The sequence below is a fragment of the Pelophylax lessonae genome, assembly GCF_965119305.1.
Source record: "Pelophylax lessonae genome assembly, chromosome: 1".
Taxonomy (NCBI): Eukaryota; Metazoa; Chordata; class Amphibia; order Anura; family Ranidae; genus Pelophylax; species Pelophylax lessonae.
This window is the reverse complement of record NC_138768.1, coordinates 448,597,954-448,615,456: the sequence shown is the minus strand read 5'-3', so window position 1 is coordinate 448,615,456 and position 17,503 is coordinate 448,597,954. Positions and strand designations below refer to the sequence as shown.

The following is a 17,503-nucleotide window of genomic DNA, read 5'->3' as shown; positions in this document are numbered from 1 at the left end:
TTAGCCCCCGTTCACACTGGGGCGACCTGTCAGGCGACCTGGTCGCCTGACAGGTCGCCGTAGGTCGCCTTCCATAGAGAAGCTGCGGACCCATTCTAATAGGAGCGACACAAGTCGCTCCGACTTAGAAAAAGGGTCCGGAGCTTCTTTGGGGCGACCAGGAGCGACCTGCATAGACTTCAATGTTATGAAGTCCGTGCCGGCCGCTCCGAGGTCGCGGTGCGAGCAGCGCGCCGCGACCTATGAGGCCGCCCGGCAAAGTAGCGTCGCCCCAGTGTGAACGGGGCCTAAATGAGTGCTGCACTTAACTTTTGTTTGTTGATTGATTTGTGTTAGGGCTCTTTTACACGGGCGTTCCGATCAGATCCGCCTGTCCGTTTTTTAGGCGGATCGGATCGGATCCTCCATGCAGCTCTATGGGACAGCGGATGTCAGCGGAGACACCTCTGGACGGATGGAAACCCTATTTTTCCATCCGTTCAGGGATTGGATTGGATGAGAGTGGACAGGCGGTCCGCTCTCATCCGATCCCCCATAGAGAGAAGCGGGAGCTGTGACAACTCCCTCTCCGCACTGCAAGCGGAGACGGAGCAGTCATCCGCCGGCTCAGCGGGGATCGGCGGATCGATCCCCGCTGAGCAGCACGGATCCACCTACGGAGGCGGACCGTGTGAAAGAGCCCTTAGAATAGCAACTCACACTGGAGTTCATATACCTGTATTTTTTGGCTTTAGCTTTTTAGAGTAGGAGGATCTGCCTATATTTTTTTATATTGCCACTTTTTTCTTCACAGTAAACAGATAGAAATCTCATTTTCTCATGCGGGTTCAGAAGAAATAAAAAACTATTAATTCTGTATCAAGTATGTTTTTTTTTTAACTTACCTCTTGGATGGCAGTCATCACCATATGTTGCACAGATTCCTCCATCATCATGATGGTCTGAATATACTCTGGAAGTAGAATAAATCACACTTGAATTAAAAATAAAAAAACAAAAAACGAAAGACCTAGACTAGATGAAAGCTAATCTCCAGGTATGGTTTTCATTGCATAGTCACATAGGTCCAGCTTAGACCAGTGTAAGTATACATATTTCATACCTGTGGGCAGAGCTGCTGTTAGAATCATGGGGCCCCCCTCCTAAAATATTAGAATATTTTAGTTACAAATACACTAAAATCATTATTCGCGAGAACAAGCACAACATAATGTACAAAATTCCTGCTAAATATAAAACTGTATTGCATTATGAAAAAGTGCTGTCTGTGAATGAGGTCTTGGGGGCGCTGCAACCTATACAGTAGAGCTGCACAATTCTGGATAAAACGAGCATCACAATTTTTTTGCTTAGAATAAAGATCATGATTTTCTCACGATTCTCGCTGTAACATCATCTCTCATATTATACAAAAAAAAATTGAACTTTACGGTTTAGTTTTCTATTTTTTTTTTTTTTATTCATTAAAGTGTATTTTTTCCCCAAAAATTAAGTTTGAAAGTCCGCTGCGCAAATACGGTGCGACATAAAATATTGCAATGATCGCCATTTTATTCTCTAGGGTCTCTGCTAATTCTATATATGTAGCACTGCCCCCTAGGGAGCTGCTGAGAATTACACTTCTTGGGTTCCCCTGGGTTACCATTAGCAACTGGCAGCAGATACACAATATTAAACGTTCTCTGCTCAGACATTGAACAGTCCAGGGGATTTGGGTTTTTTTGTGTTTTTTATTGGAACTTCGATGGGAGAAGGGATGAGTGGGATACTCCAACTTGAACTATGCACAATTCCTGAGGACAACTGACTGTAGAATGCAGCAAGGCCGCTGCTTCACCTTGCCACTGAAGTGAAGATAGAGAATATGTACTCTCATTTAGGTTCCACTTCAGGGTCTAACTTGGCACCCCATTTCTCACTGACTGGGTGCGCTGACCTCTTGTCCACTGACACTCTACTGGAGTGGTCCCCTTCCTGGGCAGACCCCTGGCAAGCTTCCCGGTACTCATGGACACGGTTCTTCCCTGGGTCACTCTGCCTCCAACTCCCTTGTCAGCATCCACTGGACCTCCTGGCTCAGCACCACTTCTGGTCCACAAGCCCGACTGCCTGTGACCACCTTCCTCAGCAACAGGAGAGACAGCCATCACCCTCCTCCTGGGACCTGGCTTCCCGCCCAAAGACAACCTGTCACATGAGCCCGTGGCTTTTATAACATATCCCAGGATGCACCACTGGTGTGCCAACCCACTGGGATAGTCATAAAAGCCTGTGTGTCAATGGCTGGGTTTCCTCCACTGTCCAACAGGCTCCCCTATTGGATACAGTGGGGACACTCCCTCAGACCAGATGAATTAAACATGGACACATGCCAACAGGCCTAACTACTGATCAGGTATATATATATTAATGCTTTGATGTTTTGGGGTTCTAAGTAATTTTCTAGCAAAGAAATTGGATTTTTGACTTACTGTAAAAGTCCTTTCTCTGATGTTCATTGACAGACGCAGCTCCTGATTCTTCTTAACGATTGGGTTATACTGCCTCCTACAGGAGGACACTAGGCATGAAATAGCTTGACTATGCCTATGGGCAGTCCATGGGGGTATACACCCACTTTAAGCTATAGGCACTCAGTTTTGTTACAAGAAGTGTCAGAAGAAAGCCAACTCCGCAGAGGGGTGGGTGCTGTGTCCATCAATGATCATCAGAGAAATGGATTTTACGGTAAGTCAAAAAATCCCATTTTCTCTTTCGTTCACTGACGGACACAGCTCTCGATCTTCTTAACCATTGGGACGTCCCAAAGCAGTGTTAAACATGAGGGGTGGAAAAAAAGCAGAAAAAAAATTCCCGAGGCCAACCAGGTAACATGGAGCTCAACCATAAACAACTGGAGCTCACCTGAAAAAAACAATACAACCTTAAAGAGGACCGGGTCCTCTAAACAGCAGCCAGCAAAATCTTGCGGCCAAAAGAAGCATCCGTAGATGCCAACACATCCACTTTATAAAAGTTTTGTAAAAGTGTGCACCGATGACCAGGTGGCCACCTTTCAAACCTGCGTCACTGACGCTTTATGACGGAAAGCCCAGGAGACACCAAGCGCCCTACTAGAGTGCTCCTTGACAGGGAAAGGAGGAACCTGACCCCTTATGCAATAAGCCTGAACCACTATCTGTCTGATTCATCTGTAAATAGTGGCAGAAGAAGCAGACAGCCCTTTGTGAGGTCCGTCCGTGAGCACAAATAGTGAGTCTTATATCCTAACTGACTCAGTAGCTGCAAGGTACACCCTAATTGCCCAGACCACATCCAAGGCATGCAAGGTAATTTCCTTCGGATGTTTAGCCTGGGACACAGGGAAGGCAACACAATGTCTTCGTTCAAATGACAGTCAGAGACCACCTTAGGAAGGAATGACAGACAGGGACGAAGCACCACCTTATCCTTGTGAATCACCAATAAGGTGGACAGGATAACGCCACCAGTTCCGACACCCTGCGCATGATAAACCATCAAAAAAGGCCACCTTCTGGGGCAGCACAACCAGGGAAACCTCCCGAATATTTTCAAAGAGAGGCTTCTGTAGAGCTAAAGGAACCACATTAAGATCCCAGGATGGCAATGGAGCCCACACTGGAGAAACCAAATGATCAGATCCACCGAGAAGGAGCAAGGATGAACCCAAAAGACTCACATCATGCAATGTACGTCTTCCACGTACGATGATAGATCTTCCTAGAAGTAGATTTCCTAGCTTTCAACAGCGTAGGAATCACTGACTCAGAGAAACCTCCATCCTTCAGCACCAGCAACTGTAAAGCAGGATAGAAGATTGGTCCTTGGGACAGCCGATCCTCCCTGAGAGGAAACCCCTAAGGAGCATCGGTGACCAGCCGTACCCGATCGGTGTACCAAGACCGGCAAGGTCAGTCTGGACGGAATACCTTCTGCTTTGATCCTGCACAGAAGTCGTGACAGAAATTTTAGCGGGCTGGAACGAAATGGTCAGCCCATCTTAGAAGGCCCGCTACTTAACGAGCCGCCAGAACACTACTTGTGCCCCCTTGGTGATTGGACAATGCCACGGCCGTGGTCTCTGCCAAACAAATTCATGCCAGACACCCCTGAAGACGAATTGTCCAATGAGCCAGAAAAAGGCCGATTGCTCGGAGTTCCAGAACAATAACTCGGCAGTCAAAGCCACAAAGCCAGTTCGTATGTGCCCTCACGAGACCTATAACTCACAGGCCAGAGGCCAGCCCCCGTCCAGTGGGGCTATGTCGTGGCCGACCTAGCGCAGAGATGCAATCTGCATGCGTTTGCTGTTCGGCCTGGGGGGACCCTAAGGATCTAGTGTGACGGTGTTCACAGTCACTGGAAGTGAAAGACAGATACTTAATGGTTTGGATTGCTTCAAGTGGGACAGTAATATTGGTCAGCAATAGCTTCATACAGATTATCCAGTTCATCGCCCAGTCCGAAAATGATTGTGGATCACCCAAAATAATAAAAGAGGGAAAAAAAATTGCATTTAAAAAGAAAAAATTGCCTGGATCAGAGATCTCAGCAAGGAACTAGGTCCCTACTCCTGACTAGGCAGAAAAAAAAACTGAGTGCCTATAGCTGAGAGTGGGTGTATACCCCCTGGGATTGCCCATAGGCGTAGTCAAGCTTTTTCCTGCCTAGTGTCCGACTCATGTAGGGGGCAGTATAACTCAATGGTTAAGAAGAATCAGGACCTGTGTCTGTCAATGAACGAAAGAGAAAACTGGACTTACCGTAAAATCCTTTTCTCTGAAGTTCATTGACAGACGCAGCTCCTGATTCTTCTTAACCATTGGGTTATGCTGCCCCCTACAGGAGTAGGACACTAGGCAGGAAAAAAACATTTACCACGCCTATGGGGCAGTCCCTGAAGGCATACCCTCCTATAGGATGCAGTTTGGTTGCAAGCAGTGTCAGAAGTAAAAAAAAAAAAACAACCCACTCAAAAATAGAGGGGCGGGGGGCTGTGTCTGTCAATGAACTTCAGAGAAAAGGATTTTACGGTAAGTCAAAAATTCAGATTCTCCATCGTTCATTGACAGACACAGCTCCATATTCTTCTTAACCATTGGGACATCCCAAAGTAGTATATGCATGAGGGTGGGAAAGCAACACAGAGAAAGAAGGTAATTCCCCAAAAGCTAAACTTAGCCAACCAGGTAACATGGGGCTCAACCAGGAACAACTGGAGCTCACCTAGAAACAACATACACCCTCAAAGAGAAAGAAATTGCTCTTTTAAAACAGCAGCCTGCAAAACCTTGCGACCAAAAGAAGCATCCGAGGATACCAACACATCTACTTTGCAGAATTTAGAGAATGTGTGCTTCTCGATTCAATAGTACACAAGGTCAACCGCTGCTCAACCCCTCTTTGGAGGAAAGCCAATATCCTAGCCACTGAAAAGGAGCATGGATGCACCTTAATCGATTCACACCATGAGATGTTCGATTTCCCCGTACGATGATAAATCTTTCTGGAGGTAGATTTTCTAGCCTTCAACAGTGTAGGAATCACTGAGTCAGAAAGACCTCTAACCTTCAATACCTGTCTTTCAACAGCCACGCCATTAAAGCCAGCGACTGTAAAGTAGGATGGAAGATCAGCCCTTGAGACAGCAGATATTCCCTGAGAGGAAGTCTCCAAGGAGCATCAGCAACCAACCTTACCAGATCTGCGTACCAAGACTGGCAAGGCCAGTCTGGGGCCCAGTAGAATGACCAGAGGGTGGGGTTTTTTGATCTAAGAGGTGGTTGAAGTAGGTTTTTGCCTCCGTCCCTATAACTGATGAATCAAGGGGGTTTTTTGGTGTCTCACGCCAAGGTAATGGGACTTTATGGGCAAGTACTATGCAATTCAGAAGATAATAATGGAGGTAAAAATAATAAAAAATTATATAAAATTCCAGATTTATTAAACAATCTCGTGAAAACAAGGATAATGGTATAAATGGTATCTCAATATGTGAGCATTAGTGTTGGGTATAGGCCCAATGTGATAAAGATAGAAAGGCGATTCTAAGTGAATCAGTGACACATGTGGTAATTGTGACAGTTCATATGGATTCTTGTCTCTGTGCGTCCCGAGTGAATCAGGAAAAATATATTACAGAGTTTCATCCATAGTATTCTGACGCGTTTCGGCTATATCAGCCTTTTTCAAAGGTTTCTGTCACCCAGCTGAAACAATATGAATAATAATATTAATATTTCCATTTGGAAATATGCATATAATTATGGGTATATCGAAGTACTGGAAAGTACATACTTATTTTTCCATCCTGTTTCTGCAAACCAAACGGAAAAACTCTCTGCCTCCTTCAACCTGCAACAAGGAGCCGTAAGATGCCACAGTCTGAAAGGATATATTGGATTGTTGTAAATAGAGTATATATAGTATAAATAGTATAATAAGGGTAATTATTACCGTTATTATTTCTCACCTACCAAAAGTTAGAAAGTGTTCATATATGAGTCTCCACTCAAAGTTCCAGTGATGTCTCAGATAAATTCTGAAATAATATATAATATATATATATATGTATAGATTATAGATTATAGGGTATCTCCCAAATCAGTGATTTATATATGTATAATGTCCGAATTCAAAAACACTTACAAATGCAGAGTTTGAATGAGGACGAAGGGGAGGTGTCTCTTCCGCTATTTCACTCAAGGATGAGCTATTACCCCGTTCTGAAAATACCATGGTGTATGTCCATAAATTGACTTAAGCAACAATGATTGTGGATACAAAATATTTTTATTTTGTGACTTCAAGGATTGCAAGATGAACACTTACATTTGGGGGAGGTATAGGAAGAAAGAGTAAGAGTAGGATCCTTTCACGGCTTGCAGCTCCACGTCCGTCCTGTTCCCTCAGCAAGAGGGAAGTGAGGAGAGACGCCGGCTCCCCGGCCTTATAAAGCCGCTCGCGCATGCGCCCAAGGTGCCGCGCTTGGTCGGCTTTTTCCGTCAGTGGCTCGGGTGCTTCGTACTGCGCATGCGCCTGGGTGATGCGCGCGCAGTACGAGCCGGTCCTGACAGTGCGGCCGCCGACACGGGATGACGAGATCAGGGAAACAGCCCGCCGTGTCCGGCGGGTGAAGGGGGAAAAAAGATCTTAGACAACCTCCTTCCCATCTCAGTGAAGCCCCTGTCACTGGAGGGTGGCAGGGGCTTACCGTGCCAGGTGCAAGTTCGAGGAGATGCAGAGTGGTTTGTCAATGAAACAAGATATGCTTATCTACATTACAAAAAGAAAACATTTTCAATCGTATCAGCAATGGTGCAGTAATTTGCTAATAAAGCAAGATATACATATCTACATTGCAAAGGCATTTTCCATCCTAACAACAATGGTAGTGAATAATAAATAATAAATAATCATTTTCCATATATATAAAATTCTTAGATGCATATTAACAGCAGTAAGAATATAATACCCAAAAGGATGTCCCTCAGGGGAGATGTTGAAGAAACAATTACAGGTCTGGTACATCAAAAAGAGGGGAAGGGGGGGAGGGGGGGGGAAAGGGGGATTTTGGGCAAATCTTGTAAGAATTTTATATATATGGAAAATGATTATTATTTATTATTCACTACCATTGTTGTTAGGATGGAAAATGCCTTTGCAATGTAGATATGTATATCTTGCTTTATTAGCAAATTACTGCACCATTGCTGATCCGATTGAAAATGTTTTCTTTTTGTAATGTAGATAAGCATATCTTGTTTCATTGACAAACCACTCTGCATCTCCTCGAACTTGCACCTGGCACGGTAAGCCCCTGCCACCCTCCAGTGACAGGGGCTTCACTGAGATGGGAAGGAGGTTGTCTAAGATCTTTTTTCCCCCTTCACCCGCCGGACACGGCGGGCTGTTTCCCTGATCTCGTCATCCCGTGTCAGCGGCCGCACTGTCAGGACCGGCTCGTACTGCGCGCGCATCACCCAGGCGCATGCGCAGTACGAAGCACCCGAGCCACTGACGGAAAAAGCCGACCAAGCGCGGCACCTTGGGCGCATGCGCGAGCGGCTTTATAAGGCCGGGGAGCCGGCGTCTCTCCTCACTTCCCTCTTGCTGAGGGAACAGGACGGACGTGGAGCTGCAAGCCGTGAAAGGATCCTACTCTTACTCTTTCTTCCTATACCTCCCCCAAATGTAAGTGTTCATCTTGCAATCCTTGAAGTCACAAAATAAAAATATTTTGTATCCACAATCATTGTTGCTTAAGTCAATTTATGGACATACACCATGGTATTTTCAGAACGGGGTAATAGCTCATCCTTGAGTGAAATAGCGGAAGAGACACCTCCCCTTCGTCCTCATTCAAACTCTGCATTTGTAAGTGTTTTTGAATTCGGACATTATACATATATAAATCACTGATTTGGGAGATACCCTATAATCTATAATCTATACATATATATATATTATATATTATTTCAGAATTTATCTGAGACATCACTGGAACTTTGAGTGGAGACTCATATATGAACACTTTCTAACTTTTGGTAGGTGAGAAATAATAACGGTAATAATTACCCTTATTATACTATTTATACTATATATACTCTATTTACAACAATCCAATATATCCTTTCATACTGTGGCATCTTACGGCTCCTTGTTGCAGGTTGGAGGAGGCAGAGAGTTTTTCCGTTTGGTTTGCAGAAACAGGATGGAAAAATAAGTATGTACTTTCCAGTACTTCGATATACCCATAATTATATGCATATTTCCAAATGGAAATATTAATATTATTATTCATATTGTTTCAGCTGGGTGACAGAAACCTTTGAAAAAGGCTGATATAGCCGAAACGCGTCAGAATACTATGGATGAAACTCTGTAATATATTTTTCCTGATTCACTCGGGACGCACAGAGACAAGAATCCATATGAACTGTCACAATTACCACATGTGTCACTGATTCACTTAGAATCGCCTTTCTATCTTTATCACATTGGGCCTATACCCAACACTAATGCTCACATATTGAGATACCATTTATACCATTATCCTTGTTTTCACAAGATTGTTTAATAAATCTGGAATTTTATATAATTTTTTATTATTTTTACCTCCATTATTATCTTCTGAATTGCATAGTACTTGCCCATAAAGTCCCATTACCTTGGCGTGAGACACCAAAAAACCCCCTTGATTCAGTAGAATGACCAGAAACCCTTCCATCTCTATTCTGCACAAAAGCCTCGGCAGGAGTTTCAGCGGAGGGAACGCATAGATCAGCCGATACTGACCCCAAGGAGCCACCAGTGTGTCTCAGCCAGAGGATCCCTTGACCTGGCTACAAACCTCTGAACCTTCATTTTGAATCGAGAAGCAAACAGGTCGACATTGGGGGGCCCCCACCGGGCACACAGGAGGTGAAACACCTCCAGGTGCAGGGACCACTCCCCCTGATCCAACACCTGACGACTCAGGTAATCCGCCTGCCAGTTTTCCACACCCGGTATGTGCACTGCAGAAAGGGCTGGAACAGACTTTACCTCCCATTCCAGGATCTTGGCCACCTCCCGGACCGCCAAGGCACTCCTGATGCCCCATTGATGATTGATGTAAGCCACAGGCGCGGCATTGTCTGATTGAATCCGGACTGGACAACCCTGTAAACGAGTTGTCCAGTGACTCAGGCAAAGCTTTATCGCTCTGAGTTCCAGAATATTGAGTGGAAGTCTGGACTCTTCTATTGTCCAGGACCCCTGGGCACAGAGCTTCCCTAGCACTCCTCCCCAGCCGGACAAGCTTGCGTCTGTGGTTAACACAGTCCAATACAGTGGAAGGAAAGACTTTCCCTGGCGTAGTTCTAACGAGTGAAGCCACCATAATAGGGCAGTCCTTGTGTTGTGACTCAACTGAATCATAGTGTCCAAGGACTTCGGATCTTTGATCCATTTGACAAGAATCTTCCTTTGTAAATGGTCTCGTTTGGAACTGAGCAAATGGAACTCCCTCGAAGGTTGACACCATCAGACCCAAGGCCCGCATGCAAGTCTGCAGAGAGGACAGATTGCTGGCTAACATCAAACAAATCGCCCCCTGCAACTTTTGCAGCTTTTCCAGCGGAAAGAAAACCCTCCCCGAAGCGGAGTCCAGAGTCAGGCCCAGATAATCCAGTCTTAAGAATGGCATCAAGGCAGATTTTTTTAAATTGATGTTCCAACCTAACTCTTGCAGAGTTCGTACAGTAATTGTCAAGTCGCCCAGGACTGAATGTGAGTCTGATCTTAAGAGGAGATCGTCCAGGTACCCTAGTACAGTAATCCTAGTACAGTACCCTAGTAAAGTAATGGCAACACCGGAGCTAACACTTTAGTGAGGACACTGGTGGCGGAGGCGAGACCAAAGAGTAACACCACAAATTGATAATGCTCTTCTACAGTGAAGCAAAGAAAATGCTGGTGCCCAGCGTAAATAGGGATATGTAGATATGCATCCTTGATATCCATGGAGGCCAAAAATTCTCCTTGGTGTAGAGACGCCACTACCGTGCGAATGGACTGCATTCAAAACTTCTGTACTCGCACAAAGCAGTTCAGAGCCTTGAGGTCCAGGATTGGACGTACTTTGCCTTTTTTCCTGGGCACAGTGAACAGGTTTGAATAGAACCCCTAAAAGCGTTGCCGAGAAGGAACCAGCACAATCACCCCTTGCGACAGAAGATCTTGTACCGCCTCTCGTAGATCCCTTAACTCAGTGGTCCTCAACTCCGGTCCTCGGGGTCCACTAACAGGCCAGATTTTAAGTGTTACCTTGGGGAGATGCAGACTAGAATACTGAAATCACTGAGAAGCAAATGAGATCACCTGTGATGTAATTTAGTTATCTTGCAAACCTGGCCTGTTAGTGGGCCCGAGGACCGGAGTTGAGGACCACTGCCTTAACCGGTCTGGAGATAGGCGTAGATTGGCGGGAAGAACCTGTCCGATGGTCGAGAACAGAATTCGATCTTGTAACCTGATCAGATCAGTTCGTCAGTTCATTTGTCCTGAATCAAGGAAGTCCATGGTTCCGGCAAGAAGCGAAGACGTCCCCCCCACCCCAGAAATGGGAGAGGGCGTCCCTTCCTGCAGACGAGGATTTGTCCGCAAATCCAGGATTGGCCTGTTCTCGGCTTACCTGACCATATCTTCTTGGAACCCCCGGAAGACCTGAATGGCTTAGCTCCTTTCTCCTACGATCCGGAGGTCAGAATCTGAGAATACTATAGAGGCAAGTGAAGGCATAGGGCGCTTTTGGCTAGTGGCATTTTGTAAAACTAAATCCACTTTTGACAACAGGCTTTCCAAAACTGCTGTAAAAGTAGACAGGGGCTACGCCACTGCACTGAGGGGGTCTGTAAGCAAGATTTGGTCCTGGGACTCCATAATGACTGAGTACAAAAAAAGGCAGTGTTAGTTTAAGAAAAGTCGCAAAAAACGAGATCTGCACTGCTGCACCAGCAGTACCACAAGTTCCAGCCCTAACACAGCCTGCTGCAGGGTGAGTGAGGAACACCTACAGGGACCCCAGGAACATACCACCAAAACGGTCTGGAGGCTACAGGAACGGTCTGTGCAGAGATGAGAAACGATCTGACACAGGAACAGAAAAACACCTGGGACATGCCTAGAGTCCCTAGCTTCTCCCTTGCTGTCCAGCAATCGTGGACTTCAAGAAAATAGTCACCCCATGCATTCCTATGAGGGAACTACCAAAACATGGCCTCCCATGCATTCCAATAAGAATTTTTTTGCATTGATGCACAGCAAAAAACTACAGCAAAATGGAGGGCCCCGCGGCACACCATGTGGTCTCCAGGACCCCCTAGGGGAGTTAACAGACAGTGGCATTGGGGGGGGGGGTCCCCGGGAGGAGACCCGCAGAACCGCTGCAGCGGCTTCAATACATTTGTCTCCCAGAGGTAGGAACCTGTTTGTGGGGGAGGGGGGGGGAGACAGGCCTAAGGGGGCCTGGTACCACTGAGAGGCCAGGGGAACCGAGGAATACCTGAGGGTCCGAACTTCCCAGGGAGGGGGCCAACGCCCACCCCAAGACCACCAGAGAAATGGGGGGGGGGACACTTACTCACCATACCACGGCATTAGGTGAGTGCCACTTCGAACAAACTACCTCTCCACCCGGGGTGGAGGTGCTGACAGGCAGGGGGTACGCTGCGACTCAGGGCATTCCAGGTCGTGTGCGTCTCAGCGAGGGGTTTCACTTGCAGGCCAGCCCGCGTCCATCGGGGGTCTGTCGTGGCAAGGCCTTCTGCTGGACTATAACCTGTTCACGCTCGCTGGCTAGGCTGGGAGACCTTAAGGATCCAGTATATCCAGTCTGAAACCCAGCCGGCTGTTGCTTGTAGTTCTCTCAGGAACACAAACAAAAAAAATAAAAAAAAGTCTTACACAAAGGTTCCCAAAAAAAAAAAAAAAACAGCCAAGACTGAAGTCCCAGCAGGGAACTAGGTCCTACTCCTAAACTAGGCAGAAACAAACTGAAGGCGATAGAGTGTGTGGGTTTATGCCTGCAGGGACTGCCCCATAAGCATGGTAAAGCTTTTTCCTGCCTAGTGTCCTACTCCTGTAGGGGGCAGAATAACCCAATGATCAAGAAGAATAATGAGCTGGGTCTGTCAATGAACGATAGAGAAATACTGATTTTATTTTTAAGCAACAAGTCTCAGAAAAAGGCCTGGTCTTTAAGAGGTTAAACTGCCCTCAGAGATTCCTTTGATTTCATTCCTTTGATCTAAAAGAATGAGATGATACATTGTAAAGCTAAGTGTTTACAGTTATCTCCCAGCCTTGGCAATGTTGATAAAAAAAAAAAAAGCCTACGGCAAATGTTTAGCAGCTGTGACTGTGCAGAGAACAGCTCTGTATGAATGGAGAAAATGCAGTTTTTAGATTGTGGGGGGGGGCGCGCGATTTTTTAATATTTAATCGTGCAGCAGCTTTTTTTTTTTTTTTTTTTTTTTTTTTTTTATGTAGCTGGAGCTGTATGCAGGCAGCCTATGTTGTGCTATGGAGATGCAACATAGCTGCAGGTCCTAATTTGACCGGCGTGTGAGTATGAGATGTATGGTCCAAAGCATAGACAGTGTGCATTCAGGTCCACTCACTTGCACATCTGTCAAAACAGGGCCTGCATGTGTGTTCATACAGTCACTGCATCCTCAGAGTAACAGGCAGCTCCAGCTGCACAAACCACTCATTCACATTGCATAGGCTAGAGAACCCATGTGAATGAGCACTTTGGGGTTTTTTTTTTTATTATTTTTTTACAATTTTTCTATTGTTTTTACAATGTATTTTTTTACAACCCTGTAAGGGGGAGCTTTAGCGAAATATCAGGCCTCTAAAGGACCCCTGAAGTCTCACTTTTGAGACAGAAAGGTATGGAGGACATAGATCACCAAGCTTTTCCTGCAGCCTTAGCTGCACTGCAGATAAACAGATGGTGTTCTGTACAGAGGCTTCCTGTTCATTCACAGATTAAGAGCCCTTTCACATTGGCGGACCAATTGGGTCCATCTGTTAGTTTTTCAGGCGGACCCGATCAGACCCTCCAGTCTCTTCTATGGAGCAGCGAGAGGTCAATGGACATGTGTCCATTGACACTCGCCAACACTCAATCTGATTTGGTCCACTAAAAGCCACCATGTGGATGGGGAGGCGTTCCACATTTCTCTGGTTGATGGGATGGCAGTCGGGCTTAAAAACAGACAGGCAGAGCGTTTACATCCAGCTGCCCATAAGGGAGAACAGGCTGTGTCTGTGTCCGCTCTGCATAAGCGGAGCAGACATGAACAAGCCATCCACCTGCTCAGCGGAGATCAGCAGACAGATTCTCTGCTGAGCAGGCTGACTCCCAACGGAGCCCCCCCCATGTGCAATTGGCCTAAAGCATAGAAGACAGTTTACTATGCTTCAGTTGTGAACACAGTGAGTGATCAGTACTGGCAACAACTTTTTTTTATGTAGGCTACTCCCAATGGGTGCAACTATGTTCATGTGTGTGCAGACATGTGGGCAGGGCAGGCTAAAACATTTTTGGGGCGATATTAAGTGCTTGAGTGTAACTTTTAATTTTTTGGACTTTCACTAAAACTTTATTTTATTATCAGATAGGGGACAAAAAGTCCCTTATGTAATATAATATTTTTAAGACGTTTTCTTTAATGAGAAATCAGGGGCCTTTTAGACCTTCCACTGAAGTACATGGAGCACAGTTTCCACTCCATTAGTTTCTTCCTTGGCCACGAAGACCAGAGAAAGTGAAACCAGACACCGGAAGTTATGTTTTAAACGTCACTTTCAGGTTCATTCTAGCAATAGGAGAACAGATGTGGTTTCATTATAAAGATGACCCAGCTTGTAGAGTGTAGTGTGCATATGCTTGTTATGCTAAAAACATGATGGCTGCCAATGCAGGAACTCATTTTAAAAATGCTTGTTGCCTGGCTGCTATGATGGCTCACTGTCTTCAAAATGTTTTATGTTTTTTGATTCAGAACTAATATGCAGATCAGTAAAGTCTGAAAGAATGTAAAAGTCCCTATCTGCATTTTTTCCCAGGTCTGTAACTTAGGCTGGCCATACATGTTTAATGTTCTTGTACAATTTTCTGTTCGATTTACCAAACACCATATTATAAGGAGGTCAAAACTAATCATCACTTTCAATTGTATCCAATTAGGCAGGCCTTTTTACTACATAGTTGAAGGTAAATCTAAAGAAAATTGTATAATGTATGGCCAGCCTTAGGGCTTTTGTTCACACCATATCCGTTAAGCGGGGTTAATTTTTTTTTCCTCGTTTATAATGCCTATTTAGGTGTTTAAAACAGAAACAAAAAAAAAAAATGCCTTTTTTGAAAAAGTAAAAAAATCAATCTGATCAATGGATTAGATAGATAAAGGCACACTAGTTGTGAGGTATGAACTATGGTGGGTGGTAACAATCTAAGACGTGTACCTTTTTCCAAACTTTGCACAGCTCGGCTGATGCAATAGTTACTATGAAATTTGAAACAAATCCTAGTTAAACCCTGAACAGGTACAATCCAATCTGGATGTATCAAGGTCTTTTAATATGTAATATAAGCATACACTGTAATTATACAAGGCACCTCCTTCAAAAACTAAAGACATGTAACATTTAAATAAATAAAATAAAAAAATAAACAAAACACATCATAAGATACTTTTCACAAAAATGCTTTTATGAAAGGATAAATGCTGTTAAAACCTCAAAGGAATTACCTTGCTTTTGCTCACATTTTACTGCACAGCCTAAAATAAGTTGTAACATTCTTCCAAGTTCTGAGGCATCCGAGTGTTCTCCAACCAAAGTGACATCTGGAAGTGTGAAATCATTGATCTGATGCCCCAAAATCTATAAACAGTGCACATGAAACTTCTATTATTAAAGGTGTTCGTCCGTGTTTCAATTAAAAATGTAATTGAACCAGTCCATTCATAAAAATGTATTTAAACCTATCTATTTAATAACACTAAAAAAGGCACAGCTAGGTGTTTTGGGTTTGACTGCCAAATGAACATTGCTTTGTAATTCTGTTTATCTAGCATTAGATGATAAATAACTGCTACTATAGCTTCAAATATGATTCAAGTCTTAGCTGTTTGAAAGTAGGCAGATTGATTTCTACAGAATATATGGAGCATATATGTAGAGTACGAAGCCTAAGGTGAAAACTCTCAGGAACTTAACCACTTAAGCCCCGGAAGATTTTACCCCCTTCCTGACCAGGGTTTTTTTTGCGATTTTTTACTGCGTGACTTTGACAATTGCGCGGTCGTGCGACACTGTACCTAAACGAATTTCACGTCCTTGTTTTCCCACAAACAGAGCTTTCTTTTGGTGGTATTTGATCACCTGTGCGATTTTTTGATCATGCGCTATAAACAAAAAAAAAGAGCTTAAATTTTGCAAAAATAACAATATTTTTCACATTTTGTTATATGAAATTCCCAAAATAAAATGTGAAAATCAACATTTTTTTAACATTTTCAGGCAATTTGTTTTATGCTACATATGTTTGGTAAAAAACATTTTTTGACACTTTTGGGGTTACCAGTGACATTACTGCAGTAATCAGTGCTATACATATGCACTGTTACTGCAAAAATGACACTGGCAGGGAAGGGGTTAACTGTATTGGAGAGGGAGGGGTTAAGTGTGTCCTAGGGGCATGCTTCTAACTGTGATGGGACATGTCTACTATTGTAAAAACAGAGATCAATGGTTCTACATAGTAGAACCGTCTGATCTCCATTTTTACACAGGGGAGAATGACAGGCCGCTTGTTTACATAAGCCGCCCGCCTTTCTCCCGCTCTACCGACGATCGTAGTGTGACCGGCGGACATCGGGTCTGCCGGTCACACGCGCGGACTCCTCACTGAACTCCACTTCTGTGGGGAGAAAAACATGTCCAATAAAAATAAAAAATATATAACATATGCAATTGTATATGAATGTTATGAAAAATAACCTTTACTTTTAAATCTGCAGAGCTGTAATTTTCTGTAAAATTCAATGCAATTTGGAAACCTGGAGGCATTCTATACACCACTGGTGTACGGAACACACCCAGAAATGTAATTTCCTGCTTGTGTGATTAGCTCAGTGAATTTCCCAGAAATTTTCATTATATTACAATTCACATTTTAGGCTTCCTTGGCAAAAAAAAACTGCCCCCTACAGATGTAGGACACTAGACAGAAAAAAAGTTCTGGCTACACTATGGGCAGTCCCAGAGGGTACACCCTCTCTCTTCCTGCATAGGATTTCAGTTTTGTATCAAAGCAGTGTCAGAGAAGTAACACCAACCCAGCTCAAAATAGAGGGGCAGGTACTGCGTCTGTCAATTAACTTAAAAGGATTTTATGGCAAGTCAAAAATCCAGTCTTCTCTATCGTTCATTGACGAATGCAGTTCCTGATGCATATCAGTAGGAACGTCTCACAGCAGTGCCACAAAATGAAGGGTGGGAACAGCAGAAAAAAAAAAACAAGTCCCCAAGGCTAAACATAGCCAACCAGGCAACATAGGACTTATCACCTGAAACAAACCGTAAACACCCTCAAGGAAGGCCAAAAGGCCCTCCAAACAGCAGCCTGCAAAACTTTGCAGCCAAAAGAGGCATCTGCAGATGCCAGCACATCCACCTTATAAAATTTGGTAAAGGTGTGAACAGACAACCAGGTAGCCGCCTTGCAACCTGAAGCACAGATGCCTGTATGGCGAAAAGCCCAGGAAGCACTAAGCGCCCGAGTAGAATGCGCCGAAACAGGGAAAGGTAGAACCAAACCCTTAATTGAATAAGCCTGCATCACTGTCTAACTGATCCAACTGGAAACAGTCCCAGCAGACACAAGCAGCCCTTTCCTTGGGCCATCCGTGAGTACCGAGACAAA

General features: G+C 44.4%; 1 protein-coding gene across 3 annotated transcripts in view; it reads right to left on the bottom strand.

Annotated features, from left to right (window-relative positions):
- Positions 1–17,503, bottom strand: part of HOOK3 (hook microtubule tethering protein 3) — a 148,987-nt gene that overhangs the window by 89,692 nt on the left and 41,792 nt on the right. For all 3 annotated transcript variants that reach the window (XM_082273736.1, XM_082273737.1, XM_082273738.1), the window contains exons 5-6: positions 15,327–15,459; positions 885–952 (exon numbers count right to left, since the gene is read on the bottom strand). In XM_082273736.1, coding sequence (XP_082129862.1) covers positions 885–952; positions 15,327–15,459 — 201 coding nt within the window. The remainder of the gene's footprint in view (positions 1–884; positions 953–15,326; positions 15,460–17,503) is intronic.